The following is a 21,964-nucleotide window of genomic DNA, read 5'->3' as shown; positions in this document are numbered from 1 at the left end:
TCTGGTAAAAATACTTTAGTAAAGTTTGACTTTGATAGGTTTTTCCCTGAGCATAGAGTTATAATGGAACAGTTATTTGTTTCAGAAGTGAGCTGCTGCCATCCTGCCTGTTTGCAGCATGGATGATTTCCAGTCTAACCACATTGGCACCCTGTCTTCATTTTCTGTTCTTTTTCTTTCTTGTTTTATTTTTTCTTTCAAGCCCTTTCCATGACCAAGTTTTATATATATATATTATATATATATATATATATATATAAAATATGTAACTATGTAATTCTTTAAATTAAGCATCTCTCCCAGGCCAGTTTGTAAATCCCATGAGGGTGGGGATTATGTCTGGCCTTGCTCTGTGTTCAGCACCTAGGATAGCTCCCAGGTCTCAGCAACGTTAAGAGTCTGTTAAACAAAGGGGCTTTTTATTCCTATTTTACTGACGAGGTGCCTCAGGCAGAGAAAGGTTATATGGTAGCAGAACACACTGGGCTTCCTAATTTGGCTTCTGAGAGACATCATGAATGTGTGACAGAACTAGAGATTCTAGGTTCCTCAGGGCCATTCTAGAAGGGTCTTAACTCCAGAGACTCAGAGGGAGCATGTTCAGCATGGTAAGAGGAAGAACAGATAAGTCCTAGGTTGTTGCCTCAGACTGTGGTACTGATCTCACAGTAGCCCCTCCCTGGATGTGAGGGTTTCCTGAAAGAGTACTAAGGTGGTAAATTATACATTGCATCCTGCTCTGATGGGGAAGAATAAATGTTGAGGATAAATAATCTTTCTCCAGTTATAGCTATAAACTCAGGACAATTTTTATTTTTGAGACAAGGACTTAGAATGTAGTTCTTGCTGACCTGGAACTTGCTATGTCAACTGGACTGGCTAGAACAGAATCTTTAAACACTTTCTTGTGGGGAAGCAAATGCTAGAATAAGTTGGGGGAAGTGAGAAGCCCTCTTTAGTGTCCTTCCCCAGTGGACCTTGCCCTGGGAACCCATATGATTATAGTATTACTTGGAAGAAGCTGATTAACTGTTGTTGAACCTCTTCTATGACTCTGGCTGGAAGGATCCAAAGGAAAGCCTGGGGCCACCATATAGCAAGGACTGAACTTGAAATCATGATAGAAGAAAGCAGGGACAAGACCATGTATCCTGATTCCATCTGTATATTCTAGAAAGCAAAAGCTAGTCTATAATAGTGAAGGCACTTGCTACCAAGCCTAACAACTGAGCTTGATCCCCAGGACCCCATGGTGGAAGGAGAGGGCTGACCCTCTCAAGTTGTCTTTTCCCTCCCAAATGTGTGTGTGCATGTGTGTGAGCACATGCTAAAAGCAACTTAAAAATTAAAGATAAATAAATAAATACCCTCTGAATCCCTGCTGCATCTTAGTGGATTTTGCAACATGCAGTAAGACCTACAAAGTGTTTAGTTTCTATGACAACTTATCCTCTGCCTGTTTAAATCTGGAATCTCTGGATTTTCTTGTTCAGATTGGTAAAAAGTGCTCTCTTTGATCCTGTAGTGTAGGCACAGTCTTTGGGTTGGGAAAGGTCACAGCAGACTACCCATTGCCTCTTCCCTGTTCACAGCCTGATGGGCCAATAGCAGGCTGGATGCAGGATGGTAGATCCATTCTGCATCCCTCCTGCTGTTCCAAATGGAGAATGATATGAGCAACTCCCAAGATCCCCTGAGGAGCCATCCCCATATCTCAAGGCTCCGTTTTGTGTCTTTTATCCCGAGATAATGGAGTTGCAGAAGTGTAATAACTTGGCAGTAAAAATATTAACCTCTAAAGGCAGATTTCCTGAGATGACATTTTACAAGCTGTTTTACACACATTGGAAGATGAACGTGACATGGCTCAGCCTTTTTTCCATCTCCTGCTCCTGGCCTCTGCTCTTCTTCTATGAGGATGGATAGGATTTGGTTCTCGGTGCTCCCCTTGGGGCTCAGAGAGTCCTGAAGTTGTCATTTAGATGAATGATGGGGGCTGGAGAGCCGACTGAGCTGTTAAGAGCATTTGCTGTTCTTGCAGAGGACTTGAGTTCAGTTCCCAGCACTCACAGGACAGCGCATGACCTTCTGTGACTCCAGTTCCAGGGGATCTGATGCCCTCTTCTGGCCTCTGAAGGCACTGCACCCACATGGTGCATCCCCTGCCTCCCCATGCATGCAGGCAAAACACCCATACATGTAATTTTTTTTTTTTAGCTAAATGAATGATGGAAGTGGGAACTTGAATTTTATACTGTCATGTCTTCTCTACCTAACAGGTACTTATTCCATGTTGAAATCTCAGTTCCTAGTCAAAGGAACACACTGAGCATTGGAATTCCCAGGTCACAAGTGTTTATCAGCTTCAAGCCCTGTGTCTTTTACTGATCTGTTTCCATTCACGATGTATTGAATAAATTTCATTTATTTTTATCATATCATGTGTGTGTGTATGTGTGCGAGTGTGCATGTGTGCATGCATGTGTGTGCTTGAGTATAGGTGTGTGCAGGTACATGCACACCATTCCTCAGGTGCTGTCTAACTTGTTTTTGAGACAAGGTCTCTCTTTGGCCTGGGACTTGACAAGGAGGCTAGATTTGGCTCTCAGGTCCTCCTGTCTGCACCTTCTCCACACTGGGGTTACCAGCATACGTCACAAATGCTTTTATTATTTATTCTATTTTTAAGTGTGGGTTCTGTGCTGGAACTCACTTCCTCACGCTTGGGTTGCAAGCGCTGTAGGACTAAGCTGACTCCTCAGCCCGACTTTCATGTTTCTTCATGGCTTAGCAGGAGAAGCTTGCTGAGTCACCCACCCATCCTTCTTACCTAGGCACCCATTACTATGGGCATCCTGGATGGAAGGGATGTCAGGGGCAACAGCTGGGATGTAATCATGCCTTGCGCATCCTCCGCGTCCTCTGCTGTGTTGGGGACAGACATGGAGCAGTGCATGTGTGTCTCCGCAAAACCACCAAGGGCATAATGAGAGCGTTTATCATTGTGAAGTAAATGCAACTGCCCAGCTTGGCAACAGTTATCTTCACCTGCTAAGCCGCCCCTTCTTCTTCCTGCCCCATTTAAGACAGTCTCTCACTGTCTTAAACTTGGAACTTGCCAAGGCTAGTCTGATTGGCTAGCAAGCCCCAGGAATCCACCTTCCTCTCCCTCCACAGTCCTGAAATTATGAGTATATGATACCACACCACACTTTTTTCTTTTTTAAACTTTATTTATTTATATTTAATTTTCTGTGTATGTATATTTTGCCCACATGTATATATGTGCACCATGTGTGTGCAGTGCCTATGGAGGCCAGAAGAAGGTGTCAGATTCCCTGGACTTGGATTATGGGTGCTGGGAGCTTAATCTGGCTTCCCTGGAAGAACAGTTAGCTCTTAACCATGGGGCCACCCCTCTCTCCCATCTTCCTTTTCATCTTGTAAACTGTAAGTTCTGGGAATCGATCTTGGGTCTTCATCCTTGTAAGACAGGCGCTTTCCTGATAGACCCATTTTCTCAGTCAAGTGATTTGTATTCTGAAGACAGAAGTTCCTAAAGCCAACATGTCCCTGATGGTTAGATGCAGTCAGAGTGAGCTGAGGTGGGATTTCTTGTGGATCTAAGCCAGCTGACCAGGAAGGGTCAGGGATTACTCGCAAACACAGGAAAGTTGAGGTCTGAATTCTAGGAGAGGATATTGGGAAAGTTCTAGGGATGGATGACCAACCTTTGAGGCAGGAAGAAGGTGACAGTTAAAGTGTCTGGTGTCTGGTTTGGCTTGATTGCAGGTAGGACTCCATGTTCTCAGCAAAACAAACAGAGTCCAGGGAAGGTCATGACCTCATGAAACTCCCCTTTCCCCAGCTCAGTGCTCACACAGAAAGGGAGGGCTTTTTGTGACCGGCTTCCACCCCTCCCTGAGAATCTAATGACTAGAAGTCAGATTCTGCTCCATGGGCACTATGGAATTTACGAGCGTGGTCCTCCATGCTGTGTCCTGCTCTAAATGGAAGCCTTGTTCCAATTGTTCTCTTTGTGGTTGTGGGCTCAACAGCACATGCTTAAGTCTCACCAACATGCCCTGAGAGACTGTCGGCTTTGGGGCTCATTGCTGTATTTCCCCCTTTAAAAAAAGCAAAGAGAAATCTGGAAAAGATTATTCTTTTTTTTTTAAACTTTTTTTAATTAATTAATTTATTTAATTATTAAAGATTTCTGCCTCTTCCCCGCCACCACCTCCCATTCCCTCCCCCTCCCCCAATCATGTCTTCCTTCCTCCTCAGCCCAAAGAGCAAGCAGGTTTCTCTGCCCTGTGGGAGGTCCAAGGACCACCCACCTCCATCCAGGTCTATTAAGGTGAGCATCCAAACTACCTGGGCTCCCACAAAGCCATTACGTGCAATAGGATCAAGAACCCATTGCCATTGTTCTTCAGTTCTCAGTAGTCCTCATTGTCCATTATGTTCAGCGAGACCGGTTTTGTCCCATGCTTTTTCAGTCCCCGGCCAGCTGGCCTTGGTGAGTTCGATTCTAGAGAAGCTAAATAAGAAGGTGAAACCAAAAGATTATTCTTTTACTGAAGTTGAGAAGCTAAGAGAAATGGCCCTGTTTTAACTTCTCACTGGGATGATAATTTCAAGAGAGACATCAGATTCTTCTGTCATTCTCTTTTAATAGTGTTTTTTTAGTTGTATAGATTTGTGGGTGAGTGTATGATAATTCCATACTTGTGTGCAGTGTGTAATGGTCAAGTGAAGGCTTCCAGCATTTCCACCTCCTTAAACATTTGAAAAATTAATTCACGCCAGGCGGTGGTGGCTCATGTCTTTAATCCCAGCACTCGGGAGGCAGAGGTAGGTGGATCTCTGTGAGTTTGAGGCCAGCCTGGTCTACAGAGAGAGTTCTAGGATAGCCAAGGCTACACTGAGAAACCTTGTCTCAAAAAAACCCAATAACAAATAAATAAATTCATGCATAATGGTTGTGTGCATGTGTGTGTGTGTGTGGTGGGGTAGGATACCCCAATATAAATCTGATAACCCAATTTGTATTTTCTTATCATTGCCCTGTGGTTGGAGCCTGCAAGTTCCCCTGATTTGGATACTCATAAAATATATAATAGGTTATTTGAACTACAGTACTTCAGCTGTTCTGCCATGAAGTGTTTAACCTCCCATCATTCCTGTCTCTGAGCAGCTGGAGCCAGATCTGAAGTCCTTTTACTGTTGGGTCAGACTGTAACCATCTAAGGTCCCCTTCTTTATGTGATCTCCCACTCGGAACAGCAAATCTGTCCTAAACCGATGTGGGACATTTGGAGGGATTTCATTATAGTTGAGTTTTTAAGTTCCTGTTTATTTTAGATATCATTCCTTCAACAGAGTAATAATTTGCAAATACGGTCCAGGGAGACGGTTAGTTGGCAAAGTGCTTACCCCATAAGCACAAGGACCTGAGTTCAGTCCTCAGCATCCAGAGAGAAAAACCAGGTGTAGTGGTGTATGCTTGTGATTTAAACTCTGGGGAGGCAGAGATGGGAGGATACCAGGGGCTCAATGGCTAGACAGCCTTGCCCAATCAGTGAGCTCTCCAGACACACAAACATACACACACATGCGCACATGCACACACACATACACACGCAGACACACACATGCACACACAGACACACGCACATGCACAAATGCACACATGCACACACACACACACACACACACACACACACACACACGTAGTTTGCACCTCTGACCAGCCAGGTCACATTTATTTTCTCAGGCTTCTCTGCAGTGAAACTACAGGTCCTCATTGTCTGTGATTTGCTGTGGTTCCCAGCCTTGACTCCTCAGCCCGTCCCTTGAACTTCACACAAAGATACTTTCCTGATGGAGGACAATACCACAGCATCTTATTTGCTCACCCAGGAGATGGGAAGTGGAGCAGGGAGCTGACATGTTTGGCAAGACCCTACGGCAGTGGGTGAACTAGAGCATCTCCAAGTATCGAGAGAGAGACCGCTGTGCGATGCCACCTCCTTCTCTCCAGTTTTCGGAACTGCAGTTTATGGTCTGCAGGATGGATTCCATCCGTGTTTCTAGTGCATTCTATGAACACTCTGCCTACCAGGGATTTAATCTAGAGCACAGCCCTTTTGATCTTTTTTTCAGATGTTCCACTTTATGGCCAGAACAAAGCATTTTCTTAGTAACATTAAAACCTTTTATGCATCTTCAGATGTGCTACGAGAGTGGAATAAGATACACCTGGGGCTCGATTAGTGGTGGTTTGAGCACATAAGAACAGGTAAGGTAAGGAAAACAGTGCACTCCCAAAAGGCAGCCGAGGTTACAGAACTCCTTTAAATTATGTTTATGGTTTAACTTGTCAGTATTTCATAACGGAAAGCGGCTTTCCTGGAGTCTGTTTATCAGTTATTTGTCACTAATGAGTGCCTACAAATTACTCTTTGTCCCCGTCCTGCTCTTCTGGTGCCTTATAAATCAGAGCCGTCGAGGCGCGTGAACTTCTGCTGGTGTCAAGGTCTGTGTATGGTGTGTCTCTTGCCGATGTGTCTCTGTGTTCTCGCCCTCTCTCCCAAGGTCTCCAACACCTGCGATGCCATCTTTGTGAATGGGAAGGAGATGAAGAGCAAAGTGGGCACGATCGTGAACTTCACCCACCAGCACTTCACCTCCCAGGTGGAGGTCACCGTCTGGGTGCCCCGCCTGCCGCTGCAGATAGAGATCTCAGACACAGAGCTGAGCCAGATCAAGGGCTGGAGGATCCCGGTGGCCTCCAACAGGAGGTGAGTTAGAGGCTGCTGGGGCCCAGCTGTGTGTGGGAGGCAACATCTGAGGTGTGCTGCCATGGACTGGGTCTGGCTTCCAGCAGTGTATGGCAGTGCCCTGGACTCAGGCCCCTGTGGATCTGACTTGGGTAATTACTAGCAGTTGGACATGAGGAAATCACATCAAAGATAATAGTAGCAATAGTAGTGGTGATGCTGGTAGCCTCGCAGAACAGTTTCTGGGATTCAGGAGGGTGATGTGAGATCTAAGAGGTACCTACACAAAGCCTGGCATTCAGAACATAACTACTTCCCACTGCCCATCGAATGACTGTCCCTTTGTCATTCATTTCTCTTTCCTCACTGCCAGTCATCACTCCTGGAGTGAGGTATCGTGTGGATAAGACCGCATGGTTGGAAATGAGACTGCTTGGATGTTAGCCTTGCTTTCTCCAAGGTACAGCCCTGATCTGGTGACTTCACCTGTTTGTTCTCTAGTTCCCTCCAGTATAAGCTGGGAGCAACAATGTTTCAAGAAGTGTGAAGAGTCCGGAGAAATGATGTGTGTTGTGGGGTGTGTGTGTGTGTATAGGAGTGTGGGGGGTGGGGATGTGGGGGGTAGTGCAGCTAACGTCAAACTCCCCATCTGCTGCTCATTCAGGTGTAAGGGGTTTGAATGGGAGTGCCCACATAGGCTCATGTGTTTGAATACTAGGTCCCCAGCAGGTGGCGCTGTTTTGGAAGTTTATGGAACCTTTAGGAGGCTGAGTCTTTCTGGGGGAAAGTATATTCCTGGGGGAGCTTTGAGAGTGTACCCCACTTCCTGTTCTTAGTCTACTCTGCTTCCTGAGTATGTGTACAATGTAACTGGCCATTTTCTTTTTAGCCCTTGTGGCCATGCCTTCCTCACCATGATGGACTATATCCCACAGGAACTGTGAGACAAAAATCAACCCATTCTTTCCTAAGTTGCTTTTCCTCAGGGTATTTTATGGCAGCAACGGAAATGAAATTAAAAATCCAGTCAAGTGTTAAATCTGGTGCTGTGCCAAGGAGACTTCACAGATGCAATTACAGCCAGCCACCAATCTATCTTAGGATATGGGGATGATCCAGGAAGGCCAGATCCATCAGATGAGGCCCTTAAAGCAGGGCCTCCCCTCCAGCTGATGGTATAAGGACATTGGAGAGGTCGGAGTGGGGTGAGGACCGCTTGACAGAGTGATGGCTGGCCTTGAAGATGGATTGAATATTGAATCATGGAAAGTGATGGAGCCTACAGGATGCAGGGACCCTTCATGATGAGCACAGGCCATTGTAGGAACTTTTCTAATTGTAGACACTGATCATTAAATGTAACACCTTAACCAACCTGGCTGTCTAGATGTGAACACTTCCTCAGCAGCTTCAGGCGAGAGCCTGGCTGACATCTTGACTTCAGTTTTCGAGTCTATGCAGAACTCCCCCGTTTGATCCTGGTTGGACCGTGACTCACAGACCTGCAAGCAAGCCAATGGATGGTGTTTTGAAACTGTGAGGTTTATGGACATTCTGTTACACCACAAAGGAAGAAAGTAACCCATATATTGTTACCCGCTTTGGAGTGCAGCTGTAACACCTCAGGAAGGGAGTCTTTGAAGCAGACTGTGGGTGGAGGGTGCAAGTATCTGGAGAAACACAGCGGCCTTTGGCAGACTCTTCCTAGACTCATGGGTGGCAAAGGTGTTGACAATGAGCTTGACTGTATGGAGCATTGTGGGAAAGCTCCCATCACCCGGTTGGAAGTAGAAATCATCCTCAACAAGACTGAGCTTAGAAAACAGCCCTGGTGAGTGTGCAGAGGGTGTGGGGGACATAGATCCTCCTTTGGCTGTTACAGAATGCCAGTGTGCCGTGCCCTGTAGTCACATAGAAAACAAGTAAAGCTAGCCATGGAGCTGAGATTTCCAGGCAAAGTGTGAATGTGTGCCTCAGATTCTCCTTTGCTTTTTACAGTTAAATTCGAGAGGAGAGATAGAGGCAAGGGCTGTTAAACGGAAGAGAACAGGTACCCAATGGTGTTGAAGCAATCAACTTTTCCAGATGACGAGTGATGGGAAACCTCAGACAAGCTTTGAAACATAAACTTGGGTACCACGAAGGCCCAGACTAGGCTCCAGGCTCCTTCTCTGAAACATGAAGGGTCAGCACAGTGAAGTGATACCGCCTGCATGACTGACACCTTCCACCTGTTTCCCTGAACATGGAGGGACATATTAGCCCTTGAGAACAAACAGCAGGGATGGAATGGGAGCGAGGATAATCAGGAACACCACTGAGACCACCACACCACTGATGGCTTCTAAACTCCAAAACACCGTTGAAGCTGGAGTCCGTGTGCCAAACCGGAATAGATGTAACTAAGGTGGATTCCTAGCAGCATCAACGTGTGTGTGTGTGTGTGTGTTTTAAATCACACTATAGAAAACACGTGAATTGTAATATTGAAATCACTTGTTATCTTGAGGAGAGAATTTGCTACAGAAACAGCCCTAGCAGCACTGAGAGTGTAGGCTTTCTCAGCAAGGAGAAATAACTGGAGGAAATCTCCAGTGGGTAGGCTCAGTGGCCCAGGAAGGATGGCCGAGTAAGGCTAATGAACTCAGGATGGAAGATAAAACTCAGCCTAGGTAACACCCCAAATCAGCTGGGCGGAGCATGAGACACGTGTTGGGACAGTGACAAGATGTCTAAGATGCCTGGAACTAGAATCTAAGGGAAGGACAACGATGTGGGACTGAGCGCGCATGGCGAAAACTGACCGAATCTGGCAAAATCACATAAGCATATAGAAGCAAACATCCAAGGAAACCACCAGTGTGACAAAACCCTAGGAAATCCACACAACAACATATCATGGTGACAATTCTGAGATTTAAAGACAAAGGAGAGATCTTAAATATGTCACCGTCACACTGGTGATGATTAACCCACACCGTTGTAGCGTGGCTCTCTGATGTATTTAAGATAACCTTTCAATTCTGTCTGTTTAGTTACGGGGAAATTCACATCGCTCGCCCACATTACCTAGCAGCAGCATTTACTACAACCTCAAAGGCAAGGCAAAGAAAGCATCGACGTGTTATTGGGTGTTATTGAGTGCTGATGTCGTTGGGGGTCTGTGTGGGTTTCTTCTCTAAGGGAAACCATCGGTGACAGTCATGCACGAAGCAGATCCTGTCTCTGTGATGTATCCTGAAGGACTGGAAAGAAAAAGATAAATAATACGTTTTTCTCACTTACTGGTTACTTTTCTTGTTGCTCTGACCAAATATGTGATGTAAGCAACCTGGGTGTGGAGGGGGTTCTCTCCGTTCACAATGGGGAAGGCATGGCAGCGGGAGTTGGAGGCTGCTTGTTCACAGTAGGGAAAGCAGGAAATGGTGGGGACCAAGAGCAAGGATGTCCTGAAACATTAAGGCTTGTCCTTTCAGACCCCAGTTCCTCCAGCTAGGTTCTGGGCCTCCACAAGCTCCAGAACCTGCTGAGGACCAAGTATTGAGAACCACAAGCCCGTGTGGGCCATATCACATGCAATCCTAGTGAGTACGCCACTCTGTTTTTTAATGCTACATCCTTTTGTCCCGCCAGACCATCTTTCTTACCAATAAAGATAACTTTCCACCTCTTTGGGATCCTAGAATTGCTCTAAGATGGTGCTGGGGAGTTCTTACGTACCTTCCTGTGTTGTTCTCACACCTTAAGGGGACAGAAAATTGTTTCAGAAATCAAAGGCAGCTGGGTTTGAACCTGTGGTTAGCAGTTGGCTGGACCACTTGGTTTGCCTACAGCCACTGTGTAGGAAGGATGGAAGGGACCTAGAAAAGGAGACAGCACATGTGGGGGCAGGTAGCCTCACCTCTGCCAATGACCCGTTTTGTGGCCTTGCTTGAGGGGTCTCTCTTCTCCCCATCTTGGTTTCCTTATCAGATTAGGGCAAGAATTAAATCTAAGTCTCCAGGTTCCGTGAAGGCTGAATGAGTTAAGTATGCGTGACCACGGTGACGTCTGTCTGTCTGTCACAGGGGGCAGAGCTCATGGTTGTCTTAACCCACTGAGCAGGGATGTCAGTGTCACTCTGGGAGAACAGGCTGTGGTCTGTCTAACTCTACCGGGCAGGGGTTGTCATGGTTGCCGTTCTGCTCTTCCTGACATGGTTTCCATCCATAGAGCAGTCAGCAAAATCCTCCCCTGGGAGGTCACAGGGCAAGTTCTAGAATTGAAGAGACATAGAAGATTTCTCTGGGCAAGCTGTTGACAGGGGATGGGAAAAATAGAAGAAGGGAAGGAGGAAGAGAGAGATATGGATGAATGGGTGAATTCATCCATTCATTGGTGAGTGAGTGAACCAATGGATGAAGAGACCTGGTAGGATAAAATGTGCCGCATTCCCTCTGACAGTCAGGCCGAGTTGAGGGCAGGTAAGGTTTTCCCCTAAGGAGGAGGCTTAGTCCATTTTTTTTTCTTTGTGCTCCAGGCCCACCCGGGAGAGTGATGATGAGGAAGATGAAGAGAAGAAGGGACGAGGGTGCACCCTGCAGTACCAGCATGCCCTGGTGCGAGTTCTCACCCAGTTTGTAGCCGAGTCACCTGACCTGGGTCAGCTGACCTACATGCTGGGCCCTGACTGGCAGTTTGACATCACCGACCTTGTAACCGACTTTGTGAAGGTGGAGGAACCGAAAATTGCCCAGTTACAGGATGGCAGGATCCTGGCAGGGCGGGAGCCGGGCATCACTACTGTGCAGGTATTGTGTGGGGTGGGATGGGTGTGTGTGGGTCTTTGCCACTCTCCCCCTAACATCAGTGATTCCCCAGTTAACTGATGTAATACAGCTCTGGCATACATCGTATATGTCATACCTGAACGTGCATCAATGGACACATGTTTAGCCTGTCTGTGGGTGAGTCTGTTCACCAGTTTTATAGCCCAAATCTCAGAGCACATGGGCAATGACAAGGGAACAGTGTTTTCCAGACACGACAGGGCAGATGTACATATGACATCACAGGGGTTGGACAGCATGCGTAAGACCTGTGCAAGCTCAAGACAGACAGAATCTGGCATGAGGAAGAAGATGGCAGACAGAATCCAGCATGAGGAAGTAGGTGACAGACAGAATCTGCCATGAGGAAGTAGGTGGCGGACAGAATCTGGCATGAGGAAGTAGGTGGCAGACAGAATCCTGGCATGAGAAAGTAGGTGGCATGAGGTCCAACCCCTTGCAGAGGAGCCCCTGGGAGGAGAATCTTTTCTCTAAGCATGTGGCCCCTGGTCACTCAACATGCTCCAGTGGAGACCACACACCCAGTGACTTACAGCCGGTACAAATTAAACTTGGGTTTTTATATTTATTTATTTGTTTGTTTGTTTGTTTATTTATTTATTTAAGATTTCTGCCTTCTCCCCGCCACCGCCTCCCATTTCCCTCCCCCTTCCCCATCAAGTCCCCCTCCCTTGTCATCCCTAAGAGTAATCTGGGTTCCCTGCCCTGTGGGAAGTCCAAGGACCACCCACCTCCATCCAGGTCTAGTAAGGTGAGCATCCAAACTGCCTAGGCTCCCATAAAGCCAGTATGTGCAGTAGGATCAAAAACTCATTGCCATTGTTCTTGAGTTCTCAGTAGTCCTCATTGTCCACTATGTTCAGCAAGTCCGGTTTTATCCCATGCTTTTTCAGACCCAGGCCAGCTGGCCTTGGTGAGTTCCCGATAGAACACTTAGGTTTTTAAACCAATAAAGAGGACATAACATTGGATTGGGTGGGAAGGGAGTGGGAGAATGGGAAGAGGGCAAAAGTGATCAAAAAACTATTCTAAGTTAAAAAAAAAATTCTTCTGATTTTTAGATTATAGAAAATATCTCCTTTACCAGAGAAAGCTAAATTAAATACCTATTACCAGAAATGATTTCTTTGCAGTAAGAGCTTCTAGATTTTTTAAAAATAGTTTTATTTATTAATATTGTAATTGTGTTTATATGGGGGTGTGCCACAGAGTGTGGGTATTTGGAGGGCAGAAGATAACTTTTGTGGGATTGGTTCTTCTGTTCCACCTTTATGTGGGTTCTATGAATTGAACTCAGGTCACTAGGCTTATGTAGCAAGTGCCTTTACCCACTGTACCATCTTGCTAGCCACAGTATTTTAATTCTTGCATAGCAGAGTAGATAGTAGTAAATGTTCTAAAAGATAAACCCACTTCAGCCTTACAGTCTAACCATTGTCTGTGTTATAGCCAGAATAATAGACAAAATGAAATTTAAAAATACATTTTTTATAAGAGATAAAGAAGGAACCATAGTTGAATGGTTCATCAAAACAAAAGCATTTTATTGACAATTTTGGTAAGATTATTATGCTAAACTCTTTCTGCTTCTAGCACCCAGGCCCCTGGTTCCTGGCTGCTGTCGGTCAGGAGCCCTGTACATTCCTTCTCATGGAGCTCCTGCATTGTCAGCAGGGACTCTGGGTGTCCCTGTTTCTTTGTGTCACTAGCTGGGAACACAGCCTCCCTGCCCCACCTCTTAGAACTCTGGCAACCACACTGGGTGCCCCGGGTGATTCAGTCCCACCTGGCTATCAGGTGGCTGTGTTGTGTGGCATTGGAGACTCAGGGAAAGAGTTTTATTTTTTTCACAAGTGTCATGGATGAGTGAAGGCAGGAAGTCTTGGGGAAATATTCTAGAAATTATTCCACCTATCAGGCATTGTTGTACCTCCAGATGTACAGCAGAAGGTGTATTAGGAGCCATAGCTGCTTAGGAAATGCCACTTGAACTGGTTTTCAGTGGTTATCGATGTCCCACGAAGTGGTTATTATTGCTCAGTGATAAACACCTGCCCACTAGAGGGGATGTGCTCAGAGAGCCAGGCTGAGTGCCACTTCCTTGGAGACTGTGCCACTAATCCAGCATGCTCAGAAACTGCTGAAAAGCTGTTGAGAAAGCCTCACTTCTTCCATTTCTATTCTAATGGTCTGTCCTGTCCCTTTAAGAGACAAGCCCCACTCACTCCCTCTCCCATCCACTGAGGCAAGTGGATCTTCCTTCTGCTTCCAGCCTGAGCTTCCCTTCCTTTCCATCTTTCTTCTGAAGAGGTAGCTGCTGCCATGGCTCCTCTCTCTCTCTCTCTCTCTCTCTCTCTCTCTCTCTCTCTCTCTGCTCTTCTCCCTTCTCCCCTTACCCCTTTCCCTTTCCTTCCACAACCCACTAAATAAATACCCACTTTCTCTGCATGGCACGTCTCTGTCTCTCACCTGCTGAGTAGCTCTCAACCGCCATGTGGCTCCCTGCCTGAGTTCCACTGCCTCCACTCAGGGACCTTCAGCATTTTATTTTTACCATAACATTTGGTCACGGCACTCAGGGACCTTTGGCATTTTATTTTTACCATAATATTTGGTCACGGCACTGAGTGGTGGCAGTGGGTCCCAGGCAGGGAGCTGCATGGAGGGTGAGAGCAGCTTGGCGGGTGAGAGACAGAGACGCGCCATGCAGAGAATGTGGGTATTTATTAGTGGGCTATGGAAGGGAAGGGAAAGGGGGTAAGGAGAGAAGGAGGAAGAGCAGAGAAAGAGAGAGGGAGGAGAGGAGTCGTGGGAGCAGCTACCTCTTCAGGAGAGACATGGAAAGGAAGGGAAGCTCAGCTTGGAAGTAGAAGGAAAATGGCTTGCCTCAGTGGATGGAGGAGGGAGTGGGTGGGGCTTGTCTCAGAAAGGGACAGGACAGACCATTACACCTATCACCAAGGTTGAAATGTTCTGTGAGGATTCCTATCCTGAAACATCATTTTCCTTAGAATATAAACATATTCTAATCATTGACATATAGGAATCAAAAGACATGAACCAAGGCAATGATCTTTTTTCAATCATCTTCATTTCATGCTATTAAACAACCCCAGATCCACATCAACCCCTGTCAGTGTGTTTACCAGAACACTAGCTGGGTCACTGGTGGCCCTCTCTGCTCAGGAGTTGAAAGGTGGTTCTCTGGGGCGAAGTCACATGCTTTCTGCCTTGCTTTCCCAGGTCCTCTCGCCTCTCTCTGACTCCATCCTGGCTGAGAAGACAGTTATCGTCCTGGATGACCGTGTCACCATCACAGAACTGGGTGTGCAACTGGTGGCTGGCTTGTCCCTTTCCCTGCAGCCTCACAGAGCAGACAAGAGGGCCATCATCTCTACGGTGGCTGCTCAGGATGTTCTCCAAGCCCCACAGCAGGTGAGATTCCCAGGGGCCCATGTTCTGTGCATGAAGTTAGCTCTGCCCCATTATGACTCCTTGCAAGGAGGCCAGAAGAGTGTCACATCCCGATCTGGCAGCTCCTGAATCTCCTTGCTTCTTGTCCAGTTTCTCTCTGTCTCTGATGATAGCACTCAGGACTTAGCTACAACTTTCTGTAGCCTTTTTTCCCCTGTGAGTTGATCTGTGCTACACATGGTTTGCTACCAGACCATGATCAAGGGATTCCCTGTTCTCACTCCTGTCAAACAGAGAGAAGGTGATTGTTTTTTGAGGCTTGGAGATTCCATTTCAGCTTCTTGAACAAGAATGGCTAATTGATAACCAGATTGTCCTATTGATGACAGGAATTGGCAATGCTAAGATGCCCTGGGTCTTTAAACATGCACAAAACATTTACAAAGGAGACAGGGGCGTGGTACCATGCAATCAAACTAGTCACACACCACCTCATTTACCAAGAACTTTCTCTGAGAGTGGTTTTGCTGGGTCAGCACTGACTTCTTGATAAATGGGGTTCCAAGTGACATCATCTTGAATGGTAACCTGATTGGTTACAACTGGAATTGATTCAGATAAATCACCTGATCTTTCTGAGTGTCTCCGCAAAGGCCAAAGTCACACTCCATGGGAAGGCATGCAATAAATTAATTGACACTTTAATGTCGTCATCAAAGTGCATTCTTGGCACCTTATTTCAGTGGGCGATAGCATGTTGATGATACAGGGTCATGACACATACAAAGAGCTAAGACCATCACATACAGAAATTCCCCTTTATCTGCAGATGCCAATAATGTCCAGAGGAATTCATGTTTGTAATTTGAAGGAACCCAGTTATAATACTGTGCTCTGGTTTCGTTTTCCTTAGGAAGCCATAGTCAGTTCCTGGATTTTGTTCAGTGATGGCTCAGTAACACCTTTAGACATTTATGATCCCAAGGATTTCTCACTGACCGTTTCCTCCTTGGATGAAATGGTGGTGTCCGTCCAGCCAAACCTTCAGACCAGATGGCCAATCATAGTTGCCGAGGGGGAAGGACAAGGGCCCCTGATCAAGCTAGAAATGTCAATCAGCGAATCTTGTCAGAAGAACAAGAGGAAGAGTACTCTCGCAGTGGGTAAAGGGAGTGTCAGGGTCAGATTTGAACCTGGGATGCATGAGCAGCAAGGAGGCAGCAATGACATCGAGGGCATAAACCGGGAATACAAAGGCCACCTCAGCAATTCCATAGAGCGTGAGGGAAGCCAGGAGCGAGCCGCCCAGGAGTGGTTCCAACATGGTGCACCAGTTGGCCACGAGGACAGGACCAACAAAAGCACAACCCCACAGGCTCCCATGGGAGGAAAGCTGCTCAAAGGCGGAGCGGATGCCTTCACAAGCTTCCCCACTCAGGGGAAGTTACCAGAATCCAATAACCCTGGCGACCTCACAATGACCTCCAGGGGCTTAACAGATTTGGAGATTGGCATGTATGCCCTGCTCTGTGTCTTCTGTCTGGCCATCTTGGTCTTCCTGATCAACTGCGTGGCCTTTGCTTGGAAGTATAGACACAAAAGGTTTGCAGTCAGTGAGCAAGGCAACATTCCCCATTCCCACGACTGGGTCTGGCTTGGGAATGAGGTAGAACTTCTGGAGAACCCCGTGGACATCACTCTCCCCTCGGAGGAGTGTACGACCATGCTTGACAGGGGCCTGCAGTTCGAGGAGAGGAACTTCCTGCTGAATGGCAGTTCCCAGAAGACTTTTCACAGTCAGCTGCTTAGACCTCCTGACTATGTGTACGAGAAGGAGCTGAAAAATGAACCCATGAGTTCTTCCGGCCCCAAGAGGAAGAGAGTCAAGTTTACTTCCTACACCACCATCCTCCCTGAGGATGGGGGCCCATACACCAACTCCATCCTGTTTGACAGTGATGACAGCATTAAGTGGGTCTGCCAGGATATGGGGCTGGGGGACTCGCAGGACTTCAGAGACTACATGGAAAGACTACAGGACCAGATGTAAAGACCTTTCTTATGTTTGTATTCACCTTATGCCTTCTGTTTTCTGGACGGTGGAGCAGTGGGTCTGATGAGCAATAGGGGGTGACTCCATAAAGTGTCAGGGTGGGGGGTCTGGAGGGATCCCTCTCGGAGTGGATACCAGCAGTCTAGAGAACCAGGGCTCCAGCTGGGCGATGTCTACTACACGGTGGCTCCCAGGGATGGGAGTCACCCAGAGGCAGCAGCCTAGCAGTAGGCACAACCCCACAGACACTGTGAGTCACCTCATGACCAATGGCCGTGTGTAATTAGGAATGTTCCGGATGGTGGTTTTTCTATTCCTAGCCCTTTTAAAGCACAGTGGACGCTCATTGAGCGTGGCCTAAGTTCGAATCTCCGTGGCGGAAGATTGACTGAATGTAGCTTCCTTAGTTGTCGGGAGTGAGGCTCATTATTTTTATATACATTTGGACTTGTACCTATTCTTTTGACCTTACATTTTTTGAGGGGGAGGGGTTGTTTCAGAAACACATAAAGGAGAAGTATATCTGATGTTCTTCCTGTGAGTTTTATTCTGTGGGGCTCATCATGTCCTGCCATTTCTGGGTCTTCACACAGGATGTCATTTCTTTTAAAGACTTTGTTGCTGGGGACAGTGTTTAAGTGACATATCCTCATGCTTTATGTCCTTCTTCTTGCCATTGGACATTCTTATATATCTCAGTGGCAGAGGTCTCACTGAAGACACAGAAGAGAGAACTTTTTGTTTCCTTTTTTCTATATGAAGTTTAACAAATTTGGAGAAAGTTGTGTCACAAACACTTGTTTTCATTGTCAGCTTGTTAGTTATTTCCAGATCTCCTGGGGGTGCAGTTCTGAGGGCAGAGAGACTCCAACATCACAGTATGGATATAAGTCCTTTGTGCTCAACACAGTGTATTATTCAAACTAAACTAAAAGGCAGGATTGAAGGGCTGGAGAAATGGCTTGGTGGTTATGAGCACTTGCTGCTCTTGTACAGGACCTGGAGTTCAGATCACAGCACCCACATGGTGGCCCACAACCCTTTCTAACTCCAGATCCATGGAATCTGATGCCCTCTTCTGGCCTCGGTGGGTACTGCACTCATGTGTGCGCACACAGACACACATACACATAACTTGAAAAAAAACCCAAATCTTTTAAAAAGTGGGATTGATCTACATAACAAAGACATGAAGAAACAGCTTCATATTCAACTCTCGACGTTGCAGATTAAAATAAAACAAAACAAACAAACCAATATTCCAAGTTAGCAATATATAGAAGTCATTCATACAAGGACTGAAAGAAAAACCACCCTCATTTGTCATTTTGGCAGAGAAGAAACCATCTCAGGCATCTTTTGGTAGAGAAAGCAATGGTTTTTCCAAATCCATAACTATACATCATGAATGTCCCAGAGCCCAAGAATCAGCTGTTACAAACTATGTTATTAAATCAAAGATGCAAGAGAAAAAAAGATTTTTTGTATAATTTTCAATAAAAGCGCTATTTACAAGCATCATGAAGTCCCAAGAAAGGCAGAGATTTTGGCTTGGCAAATATGACATTTTTGTTTATCACAATGATGTAACTAGAAAACCAGACATTTGACTAGTATGCCTCATTGTGAACTCACCTCGTCATGGTCAGCTCTCAACAATGGGATTTTTCAAAGGCCCCAAGCAGGAAGCACACGCAGAAGGCCACTGATATCAAAGGGCTGCTGTCTGAGCCTCTCAGAGGAGATGTTTTCAACCCTCTGCTCTCATTTTGCGTATGTGCAGGCTGGAAATATGGCAGCCTTCCCTCCCCTAGCCATGACTGGACAGCTAAGACTTTCTCCCTGCCTCTCCCACTCCCCACACTGCAGTGTGTGTTGACAAACAGGCTTGGGCATGCAGGCCACGTGCTTCAGAACTGTGCTCGCTTGCTTCTGTGTTTAGAATGGCTCTAAGAACTGAAACTGCTGGGGTCCCTGAAACCTTTGACTAGAGAATGAAGCCAGGAGAGGAAGGTATAGCACAAGCTTGGTTCACATCTGCAGCTGCTTAGAGCGCTCTAGTTAGCCGCCTGCTTCTAGAAAGGTTGGGGCGGGGGTGGGTAGCCCCAAACCACTTGGGCAGGGCAGCAGAATTCCAGATAAGTGCAGCTCTTTGTATGAGCTGTTTTCGATCCTATCTCCCGTCACAGAAATAGTGGGAACCAATAGTGAGGTACCCCCTGGAAGCAGGGACAGACAAAGAAGCCTGCCTACTCTTGATTAGCTGGAGCCTTGGGCTTGCCTATAGCTTATCAGGAAATTAGCATGGGCAGCACAAGTAAGGACTTCCTGTGATTGACAGACGAAGTGGGCGGGGAGGAGCTGACCATGGTTCTGAAGATGCCTCTGTAGGCCTCTTAGACACTCAGAGAATTGGCCTCAGTGCACATTTCAGTGTGTCTTTGTGTTAGGAAACCACCACTTCAAATCAAAGCCAAGTGGCAGGTCCTGAGGGAGACGACCCTTTTAATATGTGACACACAGTTACGTACATACAGACACAACGTGAACACATGTGTCCACATCTCTGTGTGTGTGGATACCAAGGAGTCACGGACTCAGTCGCTTGGTGGGAATCAAAAGAGCCTGTCAGTCATTCTCAGATTCGGCTTGGGCAGAATGCAGCATCACAGCGTCCTGGCAGCATCTTACGCTCTAAAGATCTCCTGCGGCTCATAATCTGTGGTTATCTCACCTGATTTTCTACCAAGTCAGCTATGATGTTTGTGCTAGCCCCTAAAAAACCTGAACTAGAATCGGGGAGATGGCGTAAATCATCAAGCCTTAAAATCCAGTTTCCCAGGGCCATGAATTGGCCTGGACTTCGGTTTTCATGGTTGAGATATCCAAATTATAACTCTTGATATATTTATTTCATATATATTTATGGTTATTTAACCTAGCCAGACATACTTTATCAAGTCCCTTGCTCTGCCACAAGAATGATGTCTATATGTTCAGATTCATCCTGGGGAAGTCAGGAGAGAGCAACAGGCTGTAGGTTCTCTGACCACACAGAGAGAGGTTGAGACACGGGATGGACAAAAGTAGTGTGACCCAGGACATTCAGACAATGGTGTTACTGTCTTCAAGATCTGTCTGTGGTGCTTTTGGGATCAAGGCATAGGGACTCAAGAGGCAGGTGCCACACCAAAGAGCTGGAGCTGAATGGCAGGTGTACCGGGTTTAAGAGACTCATTAATACAGTGGGAGCTTTGGCCAGAAAGCAGCATCTAACTAATGTTAAAAAACTGTCTGGCATGCGTGTCAGGGTACAGCCCCAGACTGTGGCAATTCTTAGCTGTCTAGGCAGAACGTTTCTATTTATAGACATGAATACAACCAAGACATGCATTGGTTTTATTTTACCCCGTGGCCACACCTATGGATGGAAGTAATTTGTAACTCATTTAAGGTTTAGGAAGTCCCCTTTGGGTATTCTGATCAACATTTTTCTGTCTCACTCTTCTTGGGGCTGGAGAGAGAGAAAGAAAGAATTCAGTCTGTAAACTTTGCTGCATAAGTCTAAGGGCTGGAATTCGAGCCCCCCAGAACCCACATAAAAATCCAGGTGTGGTAGTGTATGCTTATAATCCCAGCATGAGAGAGGTGGGGACAGATAGGCACCTGAGGCTTTCTTTTCAGTCAGCCTTGCCTAATAGGCAAGTTCCAGATCACAGTCAGAGACCCTGTCTCAACACGAAGGTGGGTGATGCCTGAGGAGTATCATCTGAAGGTCTATACATGTGATTCCATGCGTTCATGCACACGTGCACACACACGTGCACGAACGCACACATACAAAAAAGAGAGAAAGAAAGGAAAAAGAGATAAAAAGAAAGGGTTGACACCACAGTGAAGCTGTGTCTATCAATGAGGAGTTCCCTGGTCCCCTACAGTGACCACAGGCAGTATTTTCAAATCCTATCTTCAGCCCATTGGGTTTTCTACTCTGGTCATCTAAAGAGAGTCACGTTTCTCCATCCAGGTCTCTGTAAATGATGCCACAGATGGCTTATGAATCGCACCTTTCTCCTCCATCAAAACCATATTTGTATAATGTAATGCATCTCATCTGTCCCATAGAGGGTGGATGGTGGGACAAAGTTTTGCTGAAATACAGACAGCAGATATTTTTGTATGTAATATAGGCAATATAATGAAACTGTGAACGGTGTATTGGAATAAATACATTTAAAAATAAAAGCATGTGAAACTTTAGCCTTTAAGTGTACAGACATCCAGCTCAACAATATTTAAATGGATGATGGGAAGACCATTGGGGCCTGACATTGACAAATACACCCAGTTAGGAATTCTGACCCAGAAAGGAGATTGTGGCTCATGCTGGGATTGTTGATGGAATCTTCCAGAACATTTTGATCTTACTCTTCATTACTTTCTGAATTTTTTCCTCCCCCTCCCTTTACTGGAAATATTTCAGAAATAAAGTGACTTCATTTTTCAGCATAAAGGTATATTCTAACCACAGGGTAACACCATTTTTAACATGGAAATAAACATTTGAACATTCTTCAATTGTTGTATTATTTTGGTTGTGTGCTCTTTATTGAGTTTTGGTACTCATGTCATGCATTATATTTATAGAAGTGGGCTTTTTTTTCTTTTCAGAGAGTTTAACAGCCTTGATACATCACTACATGGACATGAAATGTTCTCTAGAAAGGCTTTACTTAAAAATACTTCATTTTTAAAAGTATGTTTGTGTATGTGTGTGTGGCAAGGGGATTGTGCATATGAGTACAGTACCTGTGGAGACAAGATGGGGCCTTTAGATCCCCTGAAACTGGCATTATAAGCAATTGAGAGCCACCCAAAGTAGA

At 46.0% G+C, this 21,964-nt stretch overlaps 1 protein-coding gene across 1 annotated transcript in view; it reads left to right on the top strand.

Moving 5' to 3' along the window:
* Positions 1 to 21,644, top strand: part of Tmem132b (transmembrane protein 132B) — a 293,665-nt gene extending 272,021 nt beyond the window's left edge. Inside the window, exons 6-9 of the mRNA XM_057765861.1 lie at positions 6,601 to 6,806; positions 11,305 to 11,575; positions 14,858 to 15,049; positions 15,942 to 21,644. Of these exons, the coding sequence (XP_057621844.1) occupies positions 6,601 to 6,806; positions 11,305 to 11,575; positions 14,858 to 15,049; positions 15,942 to 17,078 (1,806 nt within the window). The 3' untranslated portion in view covers positions 17,079 to 21,644. The remainder of the gene's footprint in view (positions 1 to 6,600; positions 6,807 to 11,304; positions 11,576 to 14,857; positions 15,050 to 15,941) is intronic.
* Positions 21,645 to 21,964: the final 320 nt, after the last annotated feature.

Source organism: Chionomys nivalis, chromosome 3 (assembly GCF_950005125.1).
Source record: "Chionomys nivalis chromosome 3, mChiNiv1.1, whole genome shotgun sequence".
Taxonomy (NCBI): Eukaryota; Metazoa; Chordata; class Mammalia; order Rodentia; family Cricetidae; genus Chionomys; species Chionomys nivalis.
Note: the sequence above shows the minus strand (reverse complement) of the source record. Positions and strands in the feature narration are given on the sequence as shown.